We start from the raw sequence: 15,801 nt of genomic DNA, 5'->3' as shown, positions 1-15,801 counted from the left end.
ATTAAAATAACACCACTGGTTTCCTAGCAACAACTGACATCCGGCCTACAGAAACATGGCAAAATTTGTACTTGCTGGTAAGACTTGTTTACGTTTAGGTTATATTAGCTATGTAGACATAAATGTCTGACTTACCTAAATGGGAAGAGCTTATGACATTCCATACATGACAGCTTGTTTTACTCTCAGGCAAGGCAAATTGCCCATACTTTGCCAAAGCTGAACTTCTTGCAGACTTACTGCAAAGATCTCTGCCGAAGTTCAGCATCCACAAGATCTGCATGCACCCCAATGAGTGGCAGGTAGATGCATTTATTACATGCAGTCAATTCTATTTTCATATGGTCTCTTTAGTCTTTGTCAATGTGTAGCCTAAGCTAGAGATATTCTGCCCAGACCATCTCAGCATCACCCTCTTTCCACCTCCCAGCAATGGCTGGAAACCACTTGCAAGGAAAATGGCTGGCAGCATGACCATTCCCCCATGATATGGAGGGAACTTATCGACCGTGGGGGTAAAGGAATGCTTCTAGGGGCCTTCAGCGACTTCCTAGAACATGTACAGGTAATGATACTACATCACCCTTATTCAAAGATAACTATCAGTCTGGTATTATTTTAATTATTACTTTGTTGATAATTCCACAATCAATTGGTTCAGCAAGAATGGAAACATCCTGATCAAATCATGTCAAAGTGCTGCTTGTCTTCCAGGCTTACTATGGCATCACCTCAGATATGACGACGGAACTGATGATGAAGATTGCAACAGAGAACCTGCAGACACGGGAGCTGTGCATGAAGGAGGAGGTGTACCATCAGAGCCTCATCAAGCCACTGCACATATGGATCAGCAGGTACGTAGGGTAGCTAGCTGCGTCTCAATGTGAGGCAGGGCTGGGATCAATTCAATTTAAATTGAGTCAATTCAGGAAGTAAAGTGATTTCTATTGCCATTGAAAATATGAAGTAAAACTATAGAAAATGTTTTGGGTCATATATGTTTGTCTTGTACAGTCTTGTGCCAACTCCTATGGCTATAGGCCTACATCACAAACATATTTAACCCACTGTTCCCCTCCTTTGTAACCCTGCAGTGCTCTTAACCCGACCTGCTACATCCTGATCCCCCAGCTGTTTGCCCCTGGGGTATTCCGGGACGCCCCAACCATCAGCCTCCACCTGTTGGATGTGGGGGCCATCGAGGAGGAGCTGCAGGGGGTCCGGATGGAGACAGAGGACCTGGCCCTCCCACAGCTCCATAAAGTCACCATCTACACAGAGCTGGACCAGGCCTTCCAACAAGCACACTTCATCATCCTCCTGGATGACAGTTGGCCTGAGGACAGAGAGGGTGGAGGGGAGGACGAGGAAGAGAGCAAGGTGTTTAGTTCAAATGTCTCGTTGGGTTAGTTAGAGCACGGTGCAAGCAACACCAGGGTTGTGGGTTGGATTTTTGTATCATCCACTCCACATACGCTGAACATGTGTCCCTGACTGTCAGTGTTGACAGTTCTGTAAGTTGCTTTGGATCAAAACGTCTGCTAAATGACCATATTATTATCTTTAAGGTGAGGAAGGTGTCGGAGCGTTACCAACAGTATGGGCGCCTCATCGACGAGAGGGCGCACAAGAACGTGGCGGTGATTGTGGCTGGGAACTCCTTGGTTAATCTGAAGTGCTCCCTTTTGCTGGAGAACGCTCCCTCGGTCGACAGCGGACGCTTTGTCGGCATGGCAACGCAACTGGAGTACGAGGCCAGAGCCCACATTGCTCAGAAGCTATCTGTGAAGACTGCAGGTAACAAATCAAAATTGTACATTTACATTAATTTTTTTCATTTAGCAGACACTCTTAAACAGAGCGACTTAGTCAGTGCATTCAACTAAGGTAGACGACAACAACATATCCCAGTCATTGCAAGTGAAACTTTCCTCAAATCAACTTTTAGCTAAATCTTTTTTTCCTTCATTATTTCATTACCATTACATGTTTTATCTATAAAATGGATAAACATATTCACCTTAAATTGCAAAAAAACTCAAACCTTCATGTGATTCTTCTTTATCATCTCCTTCAGATGTGACAGATGTCATCGTTTGGGGCAACATCAGTGGAAGTTCCCATGTTGACCTGCAGAGGGCGAAGGTTTACCGATACGAAGGGGCCATCTGGGGACCATCAGATTTTTCTCAGCCAGTCCTAAAGATGATATATGACAGGTAACTTAACTGTTTGCCAAGACATTATTGCCAAATTATGTTTATCAATGAATCTGTACTGTTCCTCTAGTCCAGATCTGTTTGTGCTGTATAGCCAACTCCTATGGTCGTTGTCATGCCAAAATGTCCTTTGATTTGACAAGACAGCACAGTCAGATCTGGGACGAGGCTACTGTTCCTCTGCCATTTCATACCTAAATTCAACTACCATAAAATACCACTGCACTAAGTTTTGATAATATACCTCCCTGTCATCAGTGCTCTAGTTCAGAACTAAGAACAGATATAGCCCCTGGTTCACCTCAGACTTGACTGCCCTTGACCAGACAAAAACATCCTGTGGCGTACTGCATTAGCATCGAACAGCCCCGCGATATGCAACTTTTCAGGGAAGTCAGGAACCAATATACACAATCAGTTAGGAAAGCAAAGGCTAGCTTTTTCAAACAGAAATTTGCATCCTGTAGCACTAACTCCAAAACGTTTTGGGACACTGTAAAGCCCATGGAGAATAAGAGCACCTCCTCCCAGCTGCCCACTGCACTGAGGCTAGGAAACACTGTCACCACTGATAAATCTACGATAATCGAGAATTTCAATAAGCATTTTGCTACGGCTGGCCATGCTTTCCACCTGGCTACCCCTTCCCCGGCCACCACGCTTCTCCTTCACCCAAATTCAGATAGCTGATGTTCTGAAAGAGCTGCAAAATCTGGACCCCTATAAATCAGCTGGGCTAGACAATCTGGACCCTTTCTTTCTAAAATTAGCAGCTGAAATTTTTGCAACCCCTATTACTAGCCTGTTCAACCTTCTCTTTCATATCGTCTGAGATCCCCAGAGATTGGAAAGCTGCCGCGGTCATCCCCCTCTTCAAAGGGGGTGACACTCTAGATCCAAATTGTTACAGACCTATATCCATCCTGCCCTGCCTTTCGAAAGTATTTGAAAGCCAAGTTAACAAACCATTTCGAATCCCACAGTACCTTCTCCACTATGCAATCTGGTTTCCGAGCTGGTCATGGGTGCACCTCAGCCACGCTCAAGGTCCTAAACGATATTATAACCGCAATCGATAAAATACAGTACTGTGCAGCCGTCTTCATCGACCTGGCCAAGGCTTTCGACTCTGTCAACCACCGCATTCTTATTGGCAGACTCAATAGCCTTGGTTTCTCAAATGACTGCCTCGCCTGGTTCACCAACTACTTCTCAGATGGAGTTCAATGTGTCAAATCGGATGGCCTATTGTCTGGACCTCTGACAGTCTCTATGGGGGTGCCACAGGGTTCAATTCTTGGGCCGACTCTATTCTCTGTGTATATCAATGATGTCACTCTTGCTGCTGGTGACTCTCAGATCCACCTCTACGCAGACGACACCATTTTGTATACATCTGGCCCGTCATTGGACACTGTGTTAACAAACCTCCAAACGAGCTTCAATGCCATACAACACTCCTTCCATAGCCTCCAACTGCTCTTAAATGCTAGTAAAACTAAATGCATGCTCTTCAATCGAACGCTGCTTGCACCCACCCGCCCGACTAGAATCACTACTCTCGGCGGGTCTGACTTAGAATATGTGGACAACTACAAATACCTAGGTGTCTGGTTAGACCGTAAACTCTCCATCCAGACTCACATTAAGCATCTCCAATCCAAAGTTAAATCTAGAATCGGCTTCCTATTTCGCAACAAAGCCTCCTTCACTCATGCTGCCAAACATGCCCTCGTAAAACGGACTATCCTACCGATCCTTGACTTCGGCGATGTCATTTATAAAATAGCCTCCAACACTCTACTCAGCAAATTGGATGTAGTCTATCACAGTGCCATCCGTTTTGTCACCAAAGTCCCATATATTACCCACCATTGTGACCTGTACGCTCTCGTTGGCTGGCCCTCACTACATATTCGTCGCAAAACCTACTGGCTCCAGGTCATCTATAAATCACTGCTAGGCAAATCCCTGCCTTATCTTAGCTCATTGGTCACCCTAGCAACACCCACCCGTAGTATGCGCTCCAGCAGGTATATCTCACTGGTCATCCCCAAAGCCAACATCTCCTTTGGCCGCCATTCCTTCCAGTTCTCTGCTGCCAATGACTGGAACGAACAGCAAAAATCTCTGAAGCTGGAGACTGATCTCCCTCACTAACTTTAAGCATCAGTTGTCAGAGCACCTTACCGATCACTGCACCTGTACACAGCCCATCTGTAATTAGCCCACCCAACTACCTCATCCCCATATTGTTATTTATTTTGCTCATTTGCACCCCGGTATCTCTATTTGCACATCATCTTCTACATATCTATCATTCCAGTGTTAATACTAAATTGTAATTATTTTGCACTATGGCCTATTAATTGCCTTACCTCCATAACTTACTACATTTGCACACACTGTATATAGATTTTCTATTGTGTTATTGACTGTACGTTTTGTTTATCCCATATGTAACTCTGTGTTGTTGTTGTTTTTATCACACTGCTTTGCTTTCTTGGCCAGGTCACAGTTGTAAATGAGAACTTGTTCTCAACTGGCCTACCTGGTTAAATAAAAAACAATTAAATAAAAAGTTCTAACACACATATAGTACACCCAAACTTTGAATACCTTTTTTTCTCAAAGGAAATGGCTACAGTCTGACTTCCTGAATTTGGTCAGTTCCCAACGTGCCACTGTAGCCTCCAAGTCCCAGAGGGCCACAGCCATATCAGCCACTAATGGGATCATTGCCGTTCTAAAGGCCTGGAACTGCAACTCCTCTGCTGAGGAGGTCCTCTCCTTAGGCATACTCAGCACAGGTAAGGGTCAAAAGTCAACATAGTGACAGTTGCAGATAGGAGGGAATAATACTAGTCTGGTCCCAGATCTGTTTGTGCAGACTTGCCAACTCCTATAGTCATTGACATGACTTAGCTAAAGAAAGACTGCATCATTAAGCCTGATCCCAGATCTGTTTGTGCTGTAACATTGGCATTGACAACAGCCATAGGATTTGGCTATTACAGCACCTAAAGATCTGGGACCAGGCTATGTAGACATTTTATATAATGTGTTTCAGGATAAGTTTCAATATCACATGCACAAGTAGAGTGAAATGCCTTTCTTGCAAGCTCTTAACCCAACAATAATAACATAACTAAAAAAGAACATAAGATATAACAAAAACATACAAGAAATAGAAATAAGAAGAACACGAGAAAGTAAGTAAGCATACTAAATAAGTGCTGCCTATGAAGCCTAGAGCCTGTTTTCATAATGTGTCTCAGAGTATGAGTGCTGATCTAGGATCAGGTCCCGCCCCCTGTTCATTTATTATGATCTAAAAGGTCAAACTGATCCTAGATCAGCACTCCTTCTCTAAGACATGTTATGAATACAGGCCCTGATATCTGTCTGCTCTTGGCCTCTCTGCAGGACAGTACAACCTCCCAGCTGGTGTAGTCTTCTCAATGCCAGTGAGCTTCCAGGATGGTAGATGGTCCGTGTTGTCTGATGTAATCATTGGTGATGAGAAGAGGGCCAAACTGCAGATTGCTGCAGACCAACTCAGGGAGGTGAGTATAGTAACTAGGCCACAGACACAGCAATCACATGGTGTCTCATGGCTTAGTATGCTTCTGTGCCAGTGTTTTTAGATTATTTTCCAGATGGGGTCAAATGCCCCCCAAATCAGCCTCCAGGGCCTCTAACATTTAAATTGAAACCAATTAAATCCAAAATATTTTTAGGAGGGAGGAACAGAGGTAAGTGTGTGTGTGGGGGGGGGGGGCTGATCTGTGCTAACGGTAGGGGAAACATTCCTTTGGATTCGTTGATTTTTCATGAACTTTTTATTGCAATGTAATGTTCATTTTGTGCTTATACTATTTTGTTTACACTATCCATAGGAGAAAGATCTTGCATCAAGGACAAGAAAAGACACTGCATGAATTTATACTACTTTCTGAAGCTCTTCCTGTCGGAGTTGTAATATGTTTGTTAAAAATAAACAAAAATGCTGTTTTTACTTTTTGATAAAGACATCTGACATTTATTTGCACATTAAAGTTATTAAAGGTTGAATGTTTTACATTTTGGTGACTAAATAAATACTGATGACCTCAATGAATTATATAATCATCACTGGACTTCTGGTTGCCCCTCTCCCCACTGTACCCTTCTTCCCCACTGCATCCTTCCCCTTCAACGTATTGTTTGAGCTATGAAGTTATTTTTACATAGTTCAAGCCATTCTCAGATTCCATGTCTGTTAGCCTTATGTAACTGGTGGGGTGTGAATCCCAAATCGGCCACATCAGACCTAAGGGCAAAGGCTGGAACTCCAAGGTTCTACAGTGCCTTGCAAAAGATTCATCCCCCTTGGTGTTTTTCCTATTTTGTTGCATTACAACCTGTAATTTAAATTTATTTTTATTTGGATTTAATGTAATGGACATACACAAAATAGTCCAAATTGGTGAAGTGAAGAAAATAACTCTAAAAAATAAATAACGGAAAAGCGGTGCGTGCATATGTATTCACCCCCTTTTCTATGAAGCCCCTAAATAGGATCTGGTGCAACCAATTACCTTCAGAAGTCACATAATTAGTTAAATAAAGTCCACCTGTGTGCAATCTAAGTGTCACATGATCTCAGTATGTATATATATATCTCTACTTTTGCATATTGGTGATACTTAATGTTATCAGATCTTCAACCAAAACCTAATATTAGATAAAAGGAACATAAGTGAACAAATAACACAACAATTACATATTTATTTCATTTATTTCATAAACAAAGTTACGCAACACCCAATTCCCCTGTGTGAAAAAGTAATTGCCCCCTTATACTCAATAACTGGTTGTGCCACCTTTAGCTGCAATGACTCCAATCAAATGCTTCCTGTAGTTGTTGATCAGTCTCTCACGTCGCTGTGGAGGAATTTTGGCCCACTCTTCCATGCAGAACTGCTTTAACTCAGTGATGTGTGGGTTTTCAAGCATGAACTGCTCGTTTCAAGTCCTGCCACAACATCTCAATTGGGATTAGGTCTGGACTTTGACTAGGCCATTCCAAAACGTCCAATTTGTTGCTTTTTAGCAATTTTCATGTAGACTTGATTGTGTGTTTTGGATCATTGTCTTGCTGCATGACCCAGCTGCGCTTCAGCTTCAGCTCACAGACGGATGGTCTGACATTCTCCTGTAGAATTCTCTGATACAGAGCAGAATTCATGGTTCCTTCTATTATGGCAAGTCGTCCAGGTCCTGAGGCAGCAAAGTATCCCCAAACCATCACACCACCACCACCATGCTTGACCTTTGGTATGATGTTCTTACTGTGGAATGCAGTGTTTGGTTTTCGCCAGGCATAATGGGACCCATCTCGTCCAAAAAGTTGACTCAAGTTTGCCAAAAAGCACCTGGATGATCATCAAGACTCTTGGAAGAACGTTCTATGGACAGATGATTCAAAAGTATAACTTTTTAGACGACATGGTTCCAGTAATGCCTGGCGAAAACCAAACTCTGCATTCCACAGTAAGAACTTTATCTAATATTAGGTTTTGGTTGAAGATCTGATAACATTCAGTATCACAAATATGCAAAAGTAGAGAAAATTAGAAAGGGAGCTGTTGTGCAAATGGAATAGACAACAGGCGGAAATTATAGGCAATTGGCAAGACACCCCCAATAAAGGACTGGTTTTGCAGGTGGTGACCACAGACCACTTCTCAGTTCCTATGCTTCCTGGCTGATGTTTTGGTCACTTTTGAATGCTGGCGGTGCTTTCACTCTAGTGGTAGCATGAGACGGAGTCTACAACCCACACAAGTGGCTCAGGTAGTGCAGCTCATCCAGGATGGCACATCAATGCGAGCTGTGGCAAGAAGGTTTGCTGTGTCTGTCAGCGTAGTGTCCAGAGCATGGAGGCGCTACCAGGAGACAGGCCAGTACATCAGGAGACGTGGAGGAGGCCGTAGGAAGGCAACAACCCAGCAGCAGAACTGCTACCTCCGCCTTTGTGCAAGGAGGAGCAGGAGGAGCACTGCCAGAGCCCTGCAAAATGACCTCCAGCAGGCCACAAATGTGCATGTGTCTGCTCAAACGGTCAGAAACAGACTCCATGAGGGTGGTATGAGGGCCCGACTTCCACAGGTGGGGGTTGTGCTTACAGCCCAACACCGTGCAGGACGTTTGGCATTTGCCAGAGAACACCAAGATTGGCAAATTCGCCACTGGTGCCCTGTGCTCTTCACAGATGAAAGCAGGTTCACACTGAGCACATGTGACAGACGTGACAGAGTCTGGAGACGCTGTGGAGAACGTTCTGCTGCCTGCAACATCCTCCAGCATGACCGGTTTGGCGGTGGGTCAGTCATGGTGTGGGGTGGCATTTCTTTGGGGGGCCACACAGCCCTCCATGTGCTCGCCAGAGGTAGCCTGACTGCCATTAGGTACCGAGATTAGATCCTCAGACCCCTTGTGAGACCATATGCTGGTGCGGTTGGCCCTGGGTTCCTCCTAATACAAGACAATGCTAGACCTCATGTGGCTGGAGTGTGTCAGCAGTTCCTGCAAGAGGAAGGCATTGATGCTATGGACTGGCCCGCCCGTTCCCCAGACCTGAATCCAATTGAGCACATCTGGGACATCATGTCTCGCTCCATCCACCAACGCCACGTTGCACCACAGACTGTCCAGGAGTTGGCGGATGCTTTAGTCCAGGTCTGGGAGGAGATCCCACAGGAGACCATCCGCCACCTCATCAGGAGCATGCCCAGGCGTTGTAGGGAGGTCCTCTGTAGCTCAGCTGGTAGAGCACGGCGCTTGTAATGCCAAGGTAGTGGGTTCGATCCCCGGGACCACCCATACACAAAAATGTATGCACGCATGACTGTAAGTCGCTTTGGATAAAAGCGTCTGCTAAATGGCATATTATTATTATTATTATACAGGCACGTGGAGGCCACACACACTACTGAGCCTCATTTTGACTTGTTTTAAGGACATTACATCAAAGTTGGATCAGCCTGTAGTGTGGTTTTCCACTTTAATTTTGAGGGTGACTCCAAATCCAGACCTCCATGGGTTGATACATTTGATTTCCATTGATAATTTTTGTGTGATTTTGTTGTCAGCACATTCAACTATGTAAAGAAAAAAGTATTTAATAAGATTATTTAATTCATTCAGATCTAGGATGTGTTATTTTAGTGTTACCTTAAATTTTTTGAGCAGTGTATATCTACCATCCACCAACATCAACTGGCTGCATGTAAAAAAAATAAAAATAAATGTGTTTACCTGTGCCTGTGCTAGGGTTATAAAAAGACCCTTTATATATACAGTGGGGAGAACAAGTATTTGATACACTGCCGATATTGCAGGTTTTCCTACTTACAAAGCATGTAGAGGTCTGTAATTTTTATCATAGGTACACTTCAACTGTGAGAGACGGAATAAAAAAAATAAAAAAAATCCAGAAAATCACATTGTATGATTTTTAAGTAATTAATTTGAATTTTATTGCATGACATACGTCTTTGATCACCTACCAGCCAGGAAGAATTCCGGCTCTCACAGACCTGTTAGTTTTTCTTTAAGAAGCCCTCCTGTTCTCCACTCATTACCTGTATTAACTGCACCTGAACTCGTTACCTGTATAAAAGACACATGTCCACACACTCAATCAAACAGACTCCAACCTCTCCACAATGGCCAAGACCAGAGAGCTGTGTAAGGACATCAGGGATAAAATTGTAGACCTGCACAAGGCTGGGATGGGCTACAGGACAATAGGCAAGCAGCTTGGTGAGAAGGCAACAACTGTTGGCGCAATTATTAGAAAATGGAAGAAGTTCAAGATGACAGTCAATCACCCTCGGTCTGGGGCTCCATGCAAGATCTCACCTCGTGGGGCATCAATGATCATGAAGGTGAGGGATCAGCCCAGAACTACACGGCAGGACCTGGTCAATGACCTGAAGAGAGCTGGGACCACAGTCTCAAAGAAAACCATTAGTAACACACTACGCCGTCATGGATTAAAATCCTGCAGCGCACGCAAGGTCCCCCTGCTCAAGCCAGCGCATGTCCAGGCCCGTCTGAAGTTTGCCAATGACCATCTGGATGATCCAGAGGAGGAATGGGAGAAGGTCATGTGGTCTGATGAGACAAAAATAGAGCTTTTTGGTCTAAACTCCACTCGCCGTGTTTGGAGGAAGAAGAAGGATGAGTACAACCCCAAGAACACCATCCCAACCGTGAAGCATGGAGGTGGAAACAACATTCTTTGGGGATGCTTTTCTGCAAAGGAGACAGGACGACTGCACCGTATTGAGGGGAGGATGGATTGGGCCATGTATCGCGAGATCTTGGCCAACAACCTCCTTCCCTCAGTAAGAGCATTGAAGATGGGTTGTGGCTGGGTCTTCCAGCATGACAACGACCCGAAACACACAGCCAGGGCAACTAAGGAGTGGCTCCGTAAGAAGCATCTCAAGGTCCTGGAGTGGCCTAGCCAGTCTCTAGACCTGAACCCAATAGAATATCTTTGGAGTGAGCTGAAAGTCCGTATTGCCCAGCGACAGCCCCGAAACCTGAAGGATCTGGAGAAGGTCTGTATGGAGGAGTGGGCCAAAATCCCTGCTGCAGTGTGTGCAAACCTGGTCAAGACCTACAGGAAACGTATGATCTCTGTAATTGCAAACAAAGGTTTCTGTACCAAATATTAAGTTCTGCTTTTCTGATGTATCAAATACTTATGTCATGCAATAAAATGCAAATTAATTACTTAAAAATCATACAATGTGATTTTCTGGATTTTAGTTTTTTGTTTTAGATTACATGCTTTGTAAGTAGGAAAACCTGCAAAATCGGCAGTGTATCAAATACTTGTTCTCCGTACTGTATATCATTGCTCCTACCCATTGCTCACACGCCCAGCATGTTTTGCTTTGTATGATAATGATGTAATATTGATTTAGCCAATGAAATGCATGCGAAGACAAATTCCTCACGTGCCCTGAAGCTTTCTTTTCCCTCTCGCTCTCTCTCTCTCTCAACGGCTTGCTCGACTTCAGATGCTTACAAAAAGGCGTGTAGTACAGATTAAAGTTATTGTCAGATGTTTACAAGTGATCTTTATTAATTTACACGGCAACTCGATTTTAACATGAGGGAGATTGTTCATCTGCAGGCCGGTCAATGTGGAAATCAGATCGGTGCCAAGGTAAGGGCCATTTTTTATAAAAGTGTATTGCAAACTCAGTTGCATTTTTCAAAGTAACTAACTAGCTAGCTAAAGTTAGCAAACTTTGTGTTGCTAGCCTGCTCATAAGGTAACTCAAAACTAAAGTATTTGCGATTTGTTAGTTAGCTAGCTAACGTTAGCTTTGGTTATCTCAAATATGTGGTTGATATGAAGAGTAAAATTCGGTCAACTTTAGATGGCGGCTCAGCTAGCTCCTAACTTTAGCTTGCTAGCTATAATGCTATGAGAAACTTTTACCCGCCCACGTGCCACTAACCACTCCGTCATACTTTTGCAGTTTTGGGAGGTAATCAGTGACGAGCATGGAATAGACCCAACAGGCACTTACCATGGAGATAGCGATCTGCAGCTTGAGAGAATCAATGTGTACTACAATGAGGCAACAGGTAACTTACTGGAAAGGATCCTCTATGTACATAGGTAGCTAACTAAATTGTGACATTTTGATTTATTCTGAAGATTTAATGACAAAGTAAAAAAAAAGTAATAATACAATTTAAAGGAGCTAGTTGAAGTGTTTTTAAAGTGTATTTGCGCTTGCAGTAGTGTCAAGTCTTCAAAAAATTATGCCGTGTTCTCTTTAACTAAAGCCTTTGCACACTGTATGTTGGATTCAGTCTTAAGATTCACAGTCACAATTAAAATATTGATATCAACCTGTCCAGATTGTAGGATTTGCTTCTGTTCTGTAGTCACATTCTGCAATTGGCTTCAAGTCAACAGCAGCAGTGTATTTGATCTCAAGTAGCAGCACTTAAATCGGCAGACCTAGGCCCTGTCACACTGAAAGAGCCAAGAAGTTCGACAATCGTTTACGACCTAAGAATTTCACACGATGTGGACATTTTGTCTGGGACAGAAAAATTGTGGCATAAGAAGCCTAAAATCATACAGTCTGCAAAGGTCTTAACCTCTAAAGGATCGGACCATTTAAAAAAAAAAATGTTCGCCTAAAATGACATACCCAAATCTAACTGCCTGTTGTTCAGGACCTGAAGCAAGGACATGCATATTCTTGAAACCATTTGAAAGGAAACACTTTGAAGTTTGTGGAAATGTGAAATTAATGTAGGAGAATAACACATTAGATCTGGTGAAAGATAATACAAACAAAAAAACATGCGTTTTTCTATTGATTTTTTTGTTCCATGCAAGAGAAAGGCCACAATATAATATAATATTGAAGTTTAGGCGCAATTTAGAGTTTGGCCACTAGATGGCAGCAGTGTGTGTGCAAAGTTTCAGATTGATCCAGTGAAGCATTTTGTATCAAGTCTGCCCAAATGTGCCGAATTGATACATTTGAGTACACAACTATATAGAGAACATACAAAAATGATATGGTAATACAAAATGTAAGTTTACACACTCCCAGGAATGTCATACATGATGCATCATTAGCTTATACACTAACTTTCACACATCTAGATGGCCGGGCAGGGTGGGTGTGGAGCCAGAGACAGCAGGGGTTCAAACTGTAGAGCCCAGTTCCTACATTTGAATATAAAAATGGATTTGATCAAACAAAACTATGTTACATTTTATCTCTGGGACTGATCTTTAGATTACTGAATGTAAGTACATTGTTTACCTTTAGAGGTGAATGTATCAAACCAGTTGCCGTGATACGTTTTTTGTTGTTGTTGTGCACTCTCCTCAAACAATAGCATGGTATTTTTTTCACTGTAACAGCTACTGTAAATTGGACAGTGCCGTTAGATTAACAATCATTTAAGCTTTCTGCCCATATAAGACATGTCTATGTCCTGGAAAGTTTGCTGTTACTTACAATAGTAATGCTAATCACATTAGCGCATGTTAGCTCAACCGTCCCGTATACAGGGAGCGATCCAGTAGAGGTTAACCAGGTTTCCATCCAACCTTTTTACGCAAGTAAAGTACATGTCATGACAGGCCTGATAGGAACAGAATTTGTCGGTAAACTTACCAAATGCCGACCAAACAAAATACGCTAGACGAGTTGATCTTTTTGTGTTGGTAAAATTAATAATGCTTGAAATGCCGGTGGAAACGCCTTTGAGCAAATATTGATATAAAACCATCATATCGAAGTAAACTTGGGAGTCTCACGATATGGTGTGTGGTCTCCCACTACGACTCAAGAGAAACAATGCCATTTATTAGGCTACAGATGAGATCTTGTTGATCCTTTCCAATAAATATCGAAGGTCTGATTCTGGTGAGTTGATGCTTGACAAATATAAATATTCTCGCTCTTATCCATAATAAAGCTTATCATGTAGACTAGCCTACCCACACTGTATCTGCAAGCTGTTGGCTAGAGCGCACGTGCCAAGACCAGAGTAGGCACATTTTGCTATTTAATGCAACAGTTTGTGACAAAACTATCGGTAGTTTAAAATGCGATAGAAACACATTGAACTTTAGATTTTTATTCGGTATATGAAAACTTAAGTGAAAAAGTAAAATTTGTGCACTACGTTATCACACACTAATTTTTATCCGCAACAAGTCCATTTGGTGGGAACACACCACTGGTGGGAAAATGCGCATATTTTCTTTATGCGGATTTTAGAATATTCACATGAAAATCTGTTGCAAATTAGATGGAAATGTAGCTACTGACCCATAATGTGATTGTTCATTTATTTCAGGTGGCAAGTATGTTCCTCGTGCCGTTCTAGTTGATCTGGAGCCTGGCACCATGGACTCTGTCCGGTCTGGACCATTTGGCCAAATATTCAGACCGGACAACTTTGTCTTTGGTGAGCAAATGCTTTGAAATTGCAAATTCATGCTACCATGTCATAGTCGATTTTACCATAGTAATACGCCTAGCCTACATCTCATGGCGTGCTTTTTGTTGTTTGTTTAAAGGACAGAGTGGTGCAGGTAACAACTGGGCAAAGGGCCATTACACTGAGGGAGCAGAGCTGGTAGACTCTGTCCTGGATGTGGTAAGAAAGGAAGCCGAGAGCTGCGACTGTCTTCAGGGCTTCCAGCTCACCCACTCCCTTGGAGGCGGCACAGGCTCTGGCATGGGTACCCTAATGATTAGCAAGATTCGTGAGGAGTACCCTGACCGCATCATGAACACCTTCAGTGTGGTGCCCTCCCCCAAAGTGTCAGACACCGTGGTGGAGCCCTACAATGCCACCCTGTCTGTGCATCAGCTAGTGGAGAACACTGACGAGACCTTTTGCATCGACAACGAGGCCTTGTATGACATCTGCTTTCGCACCCTGAAGCTGACGACGCCCACTTACGGGGACCTCAACCACCTGGTGTCAGCCACCATGAGTGGTGTCACCACCTGCCTGCGTTTCCCCGGCCAGCTCAACGCTGACCTGCGTAAGCTAGCTGTCAACATGGTCCCATTCCCCGCCTGCATTTCTTCATGCCAGGCTTTGCCCCCCTCACCAGCAGAGGTAGCCAGCAGTACAGAGCGCTGACGGTGCCCGAACTCACCCAGCAGATGTTCGATGCCAAGAACATGATGGCCGCCTGCGACCCCCGCCACGGCCGCTACCTCACTGTGGCCGCCATCTTCCGCGGGCGCATGTCCATGAAGGAGGTGGATGAGCAGATGCTGAACGTGCAGAACAAGAACAGCAGCTACTTTGTCGAATGGATCCCCAACAATGTCAAGACTGCAGTCTGCGACATCCCGCCCGTGGCCTCAAGATGGCTGCCACCTTCATCGGCAACAGCACGGCCATCCAGGAGCTGTTCAAGCGCATCTCTGAGCAGTTCACAGCCATGTTCCGACGCAAGGCCTTCCTGCACTGGTACACCGGAGAGGGCATGGATGAGATGGAGTTCACAGAGGCCGAGAGCAACATGAACGACCTGGTGTCCGAGTACCAGCAGTACCAGGACGCCACCGCTGAGGAGGAGGGCGAGTTTGAGGAGGAGGGAGAAGAGGATATGGGTTAAACTAAAATCAATTTCAACTGCAATCCATCCCTTTTGTTTCAGGTTGTTCTTTTATTCTCTTTCACTGCACAAGGAGCTGCTGTCAGTGTTTAACCTGTTGTAATTGCAATAAATCTTATCAGCATTTAAAAACTTGTTTGTGTTCCTTTTGTAGATGTACATTTCTGAAAAACAGGAGAAATTGGAAAATAGATCTTCCTTTACTATAGTACAGTTCTTGTCAAGTGCCTTTATAGATCAAGAAGCAGTAAAAGCATAAACAAACACATTTCTACAATACATAATTTGTTAATATAATCTTGAAATGATTCCATCATGTCTTTTTATAGTTGGTTACATTGGGATTATAGCAAAAGAAATGACCTTTTAAATGAATCACACTTGGAAGAA

The 15,801-nt window shown here is 43.6% G+C and overlaps 1 protein-coding gene and 1 pseudogene across 1 annotated transcript; both read left to right on the top strand.

Annotated features, from left to right (window-relative positions):
- The first annotated feature begins 15 nt into the window (after positions 1–15).
- Positions 16–6,284, top strand: mdh1b (malate dehydrogenase 1B, NAD (soluble)). Its single transcript, XM_045209249.1, has 10 exons — positions 16–77; positions 190–302; positions 431–565; positions 715–857; positions 1,098–1,383; positions 1,572–1,800; positions 2,081–2,222; positions 4,857–5,032; positions 5,649–5,788; positions 6,122–6,284. The coding sequence occupies exons 1-10, from the start codon at positions 56–58 to the stop codon at positions 6,161–6,163; spliced, it is 1,428 nt and encodes a 475-aa protein (XP_045065184.1). The 5' UTR covers positions 16–55; the 3' UTR covers positions 6,164–6,284.
- Positions 6,285–11,269: 4,985 nt separating this feature from the next.
- On the top strand, positions 11,270–15,543 carry LOC121545209 (annotated as a pseudogene).
- The last annotated feature ends 258 nt before the right edge of the window (positions 15,544–15,801 follow it).

This window comes from Coregonus clupeaformis, chromosome 29 (assembly GCF_020615455.1).
Source record: "Coregonus clupeaformis isolate EN_2021a chromosome 29, ASM2061545v1, whole genome shotgun sequence".
NCBI lineage: Eukaryota > Metazoa > Chordata > Actinopteri > Salmoniformes > Salmonidae > Coregonus > Coregonus clupeaformis.
Note: the sequence above shows the minus strand (reverse complement) of the source record. Positions and strands in the feature narration are given on the sequence as shown.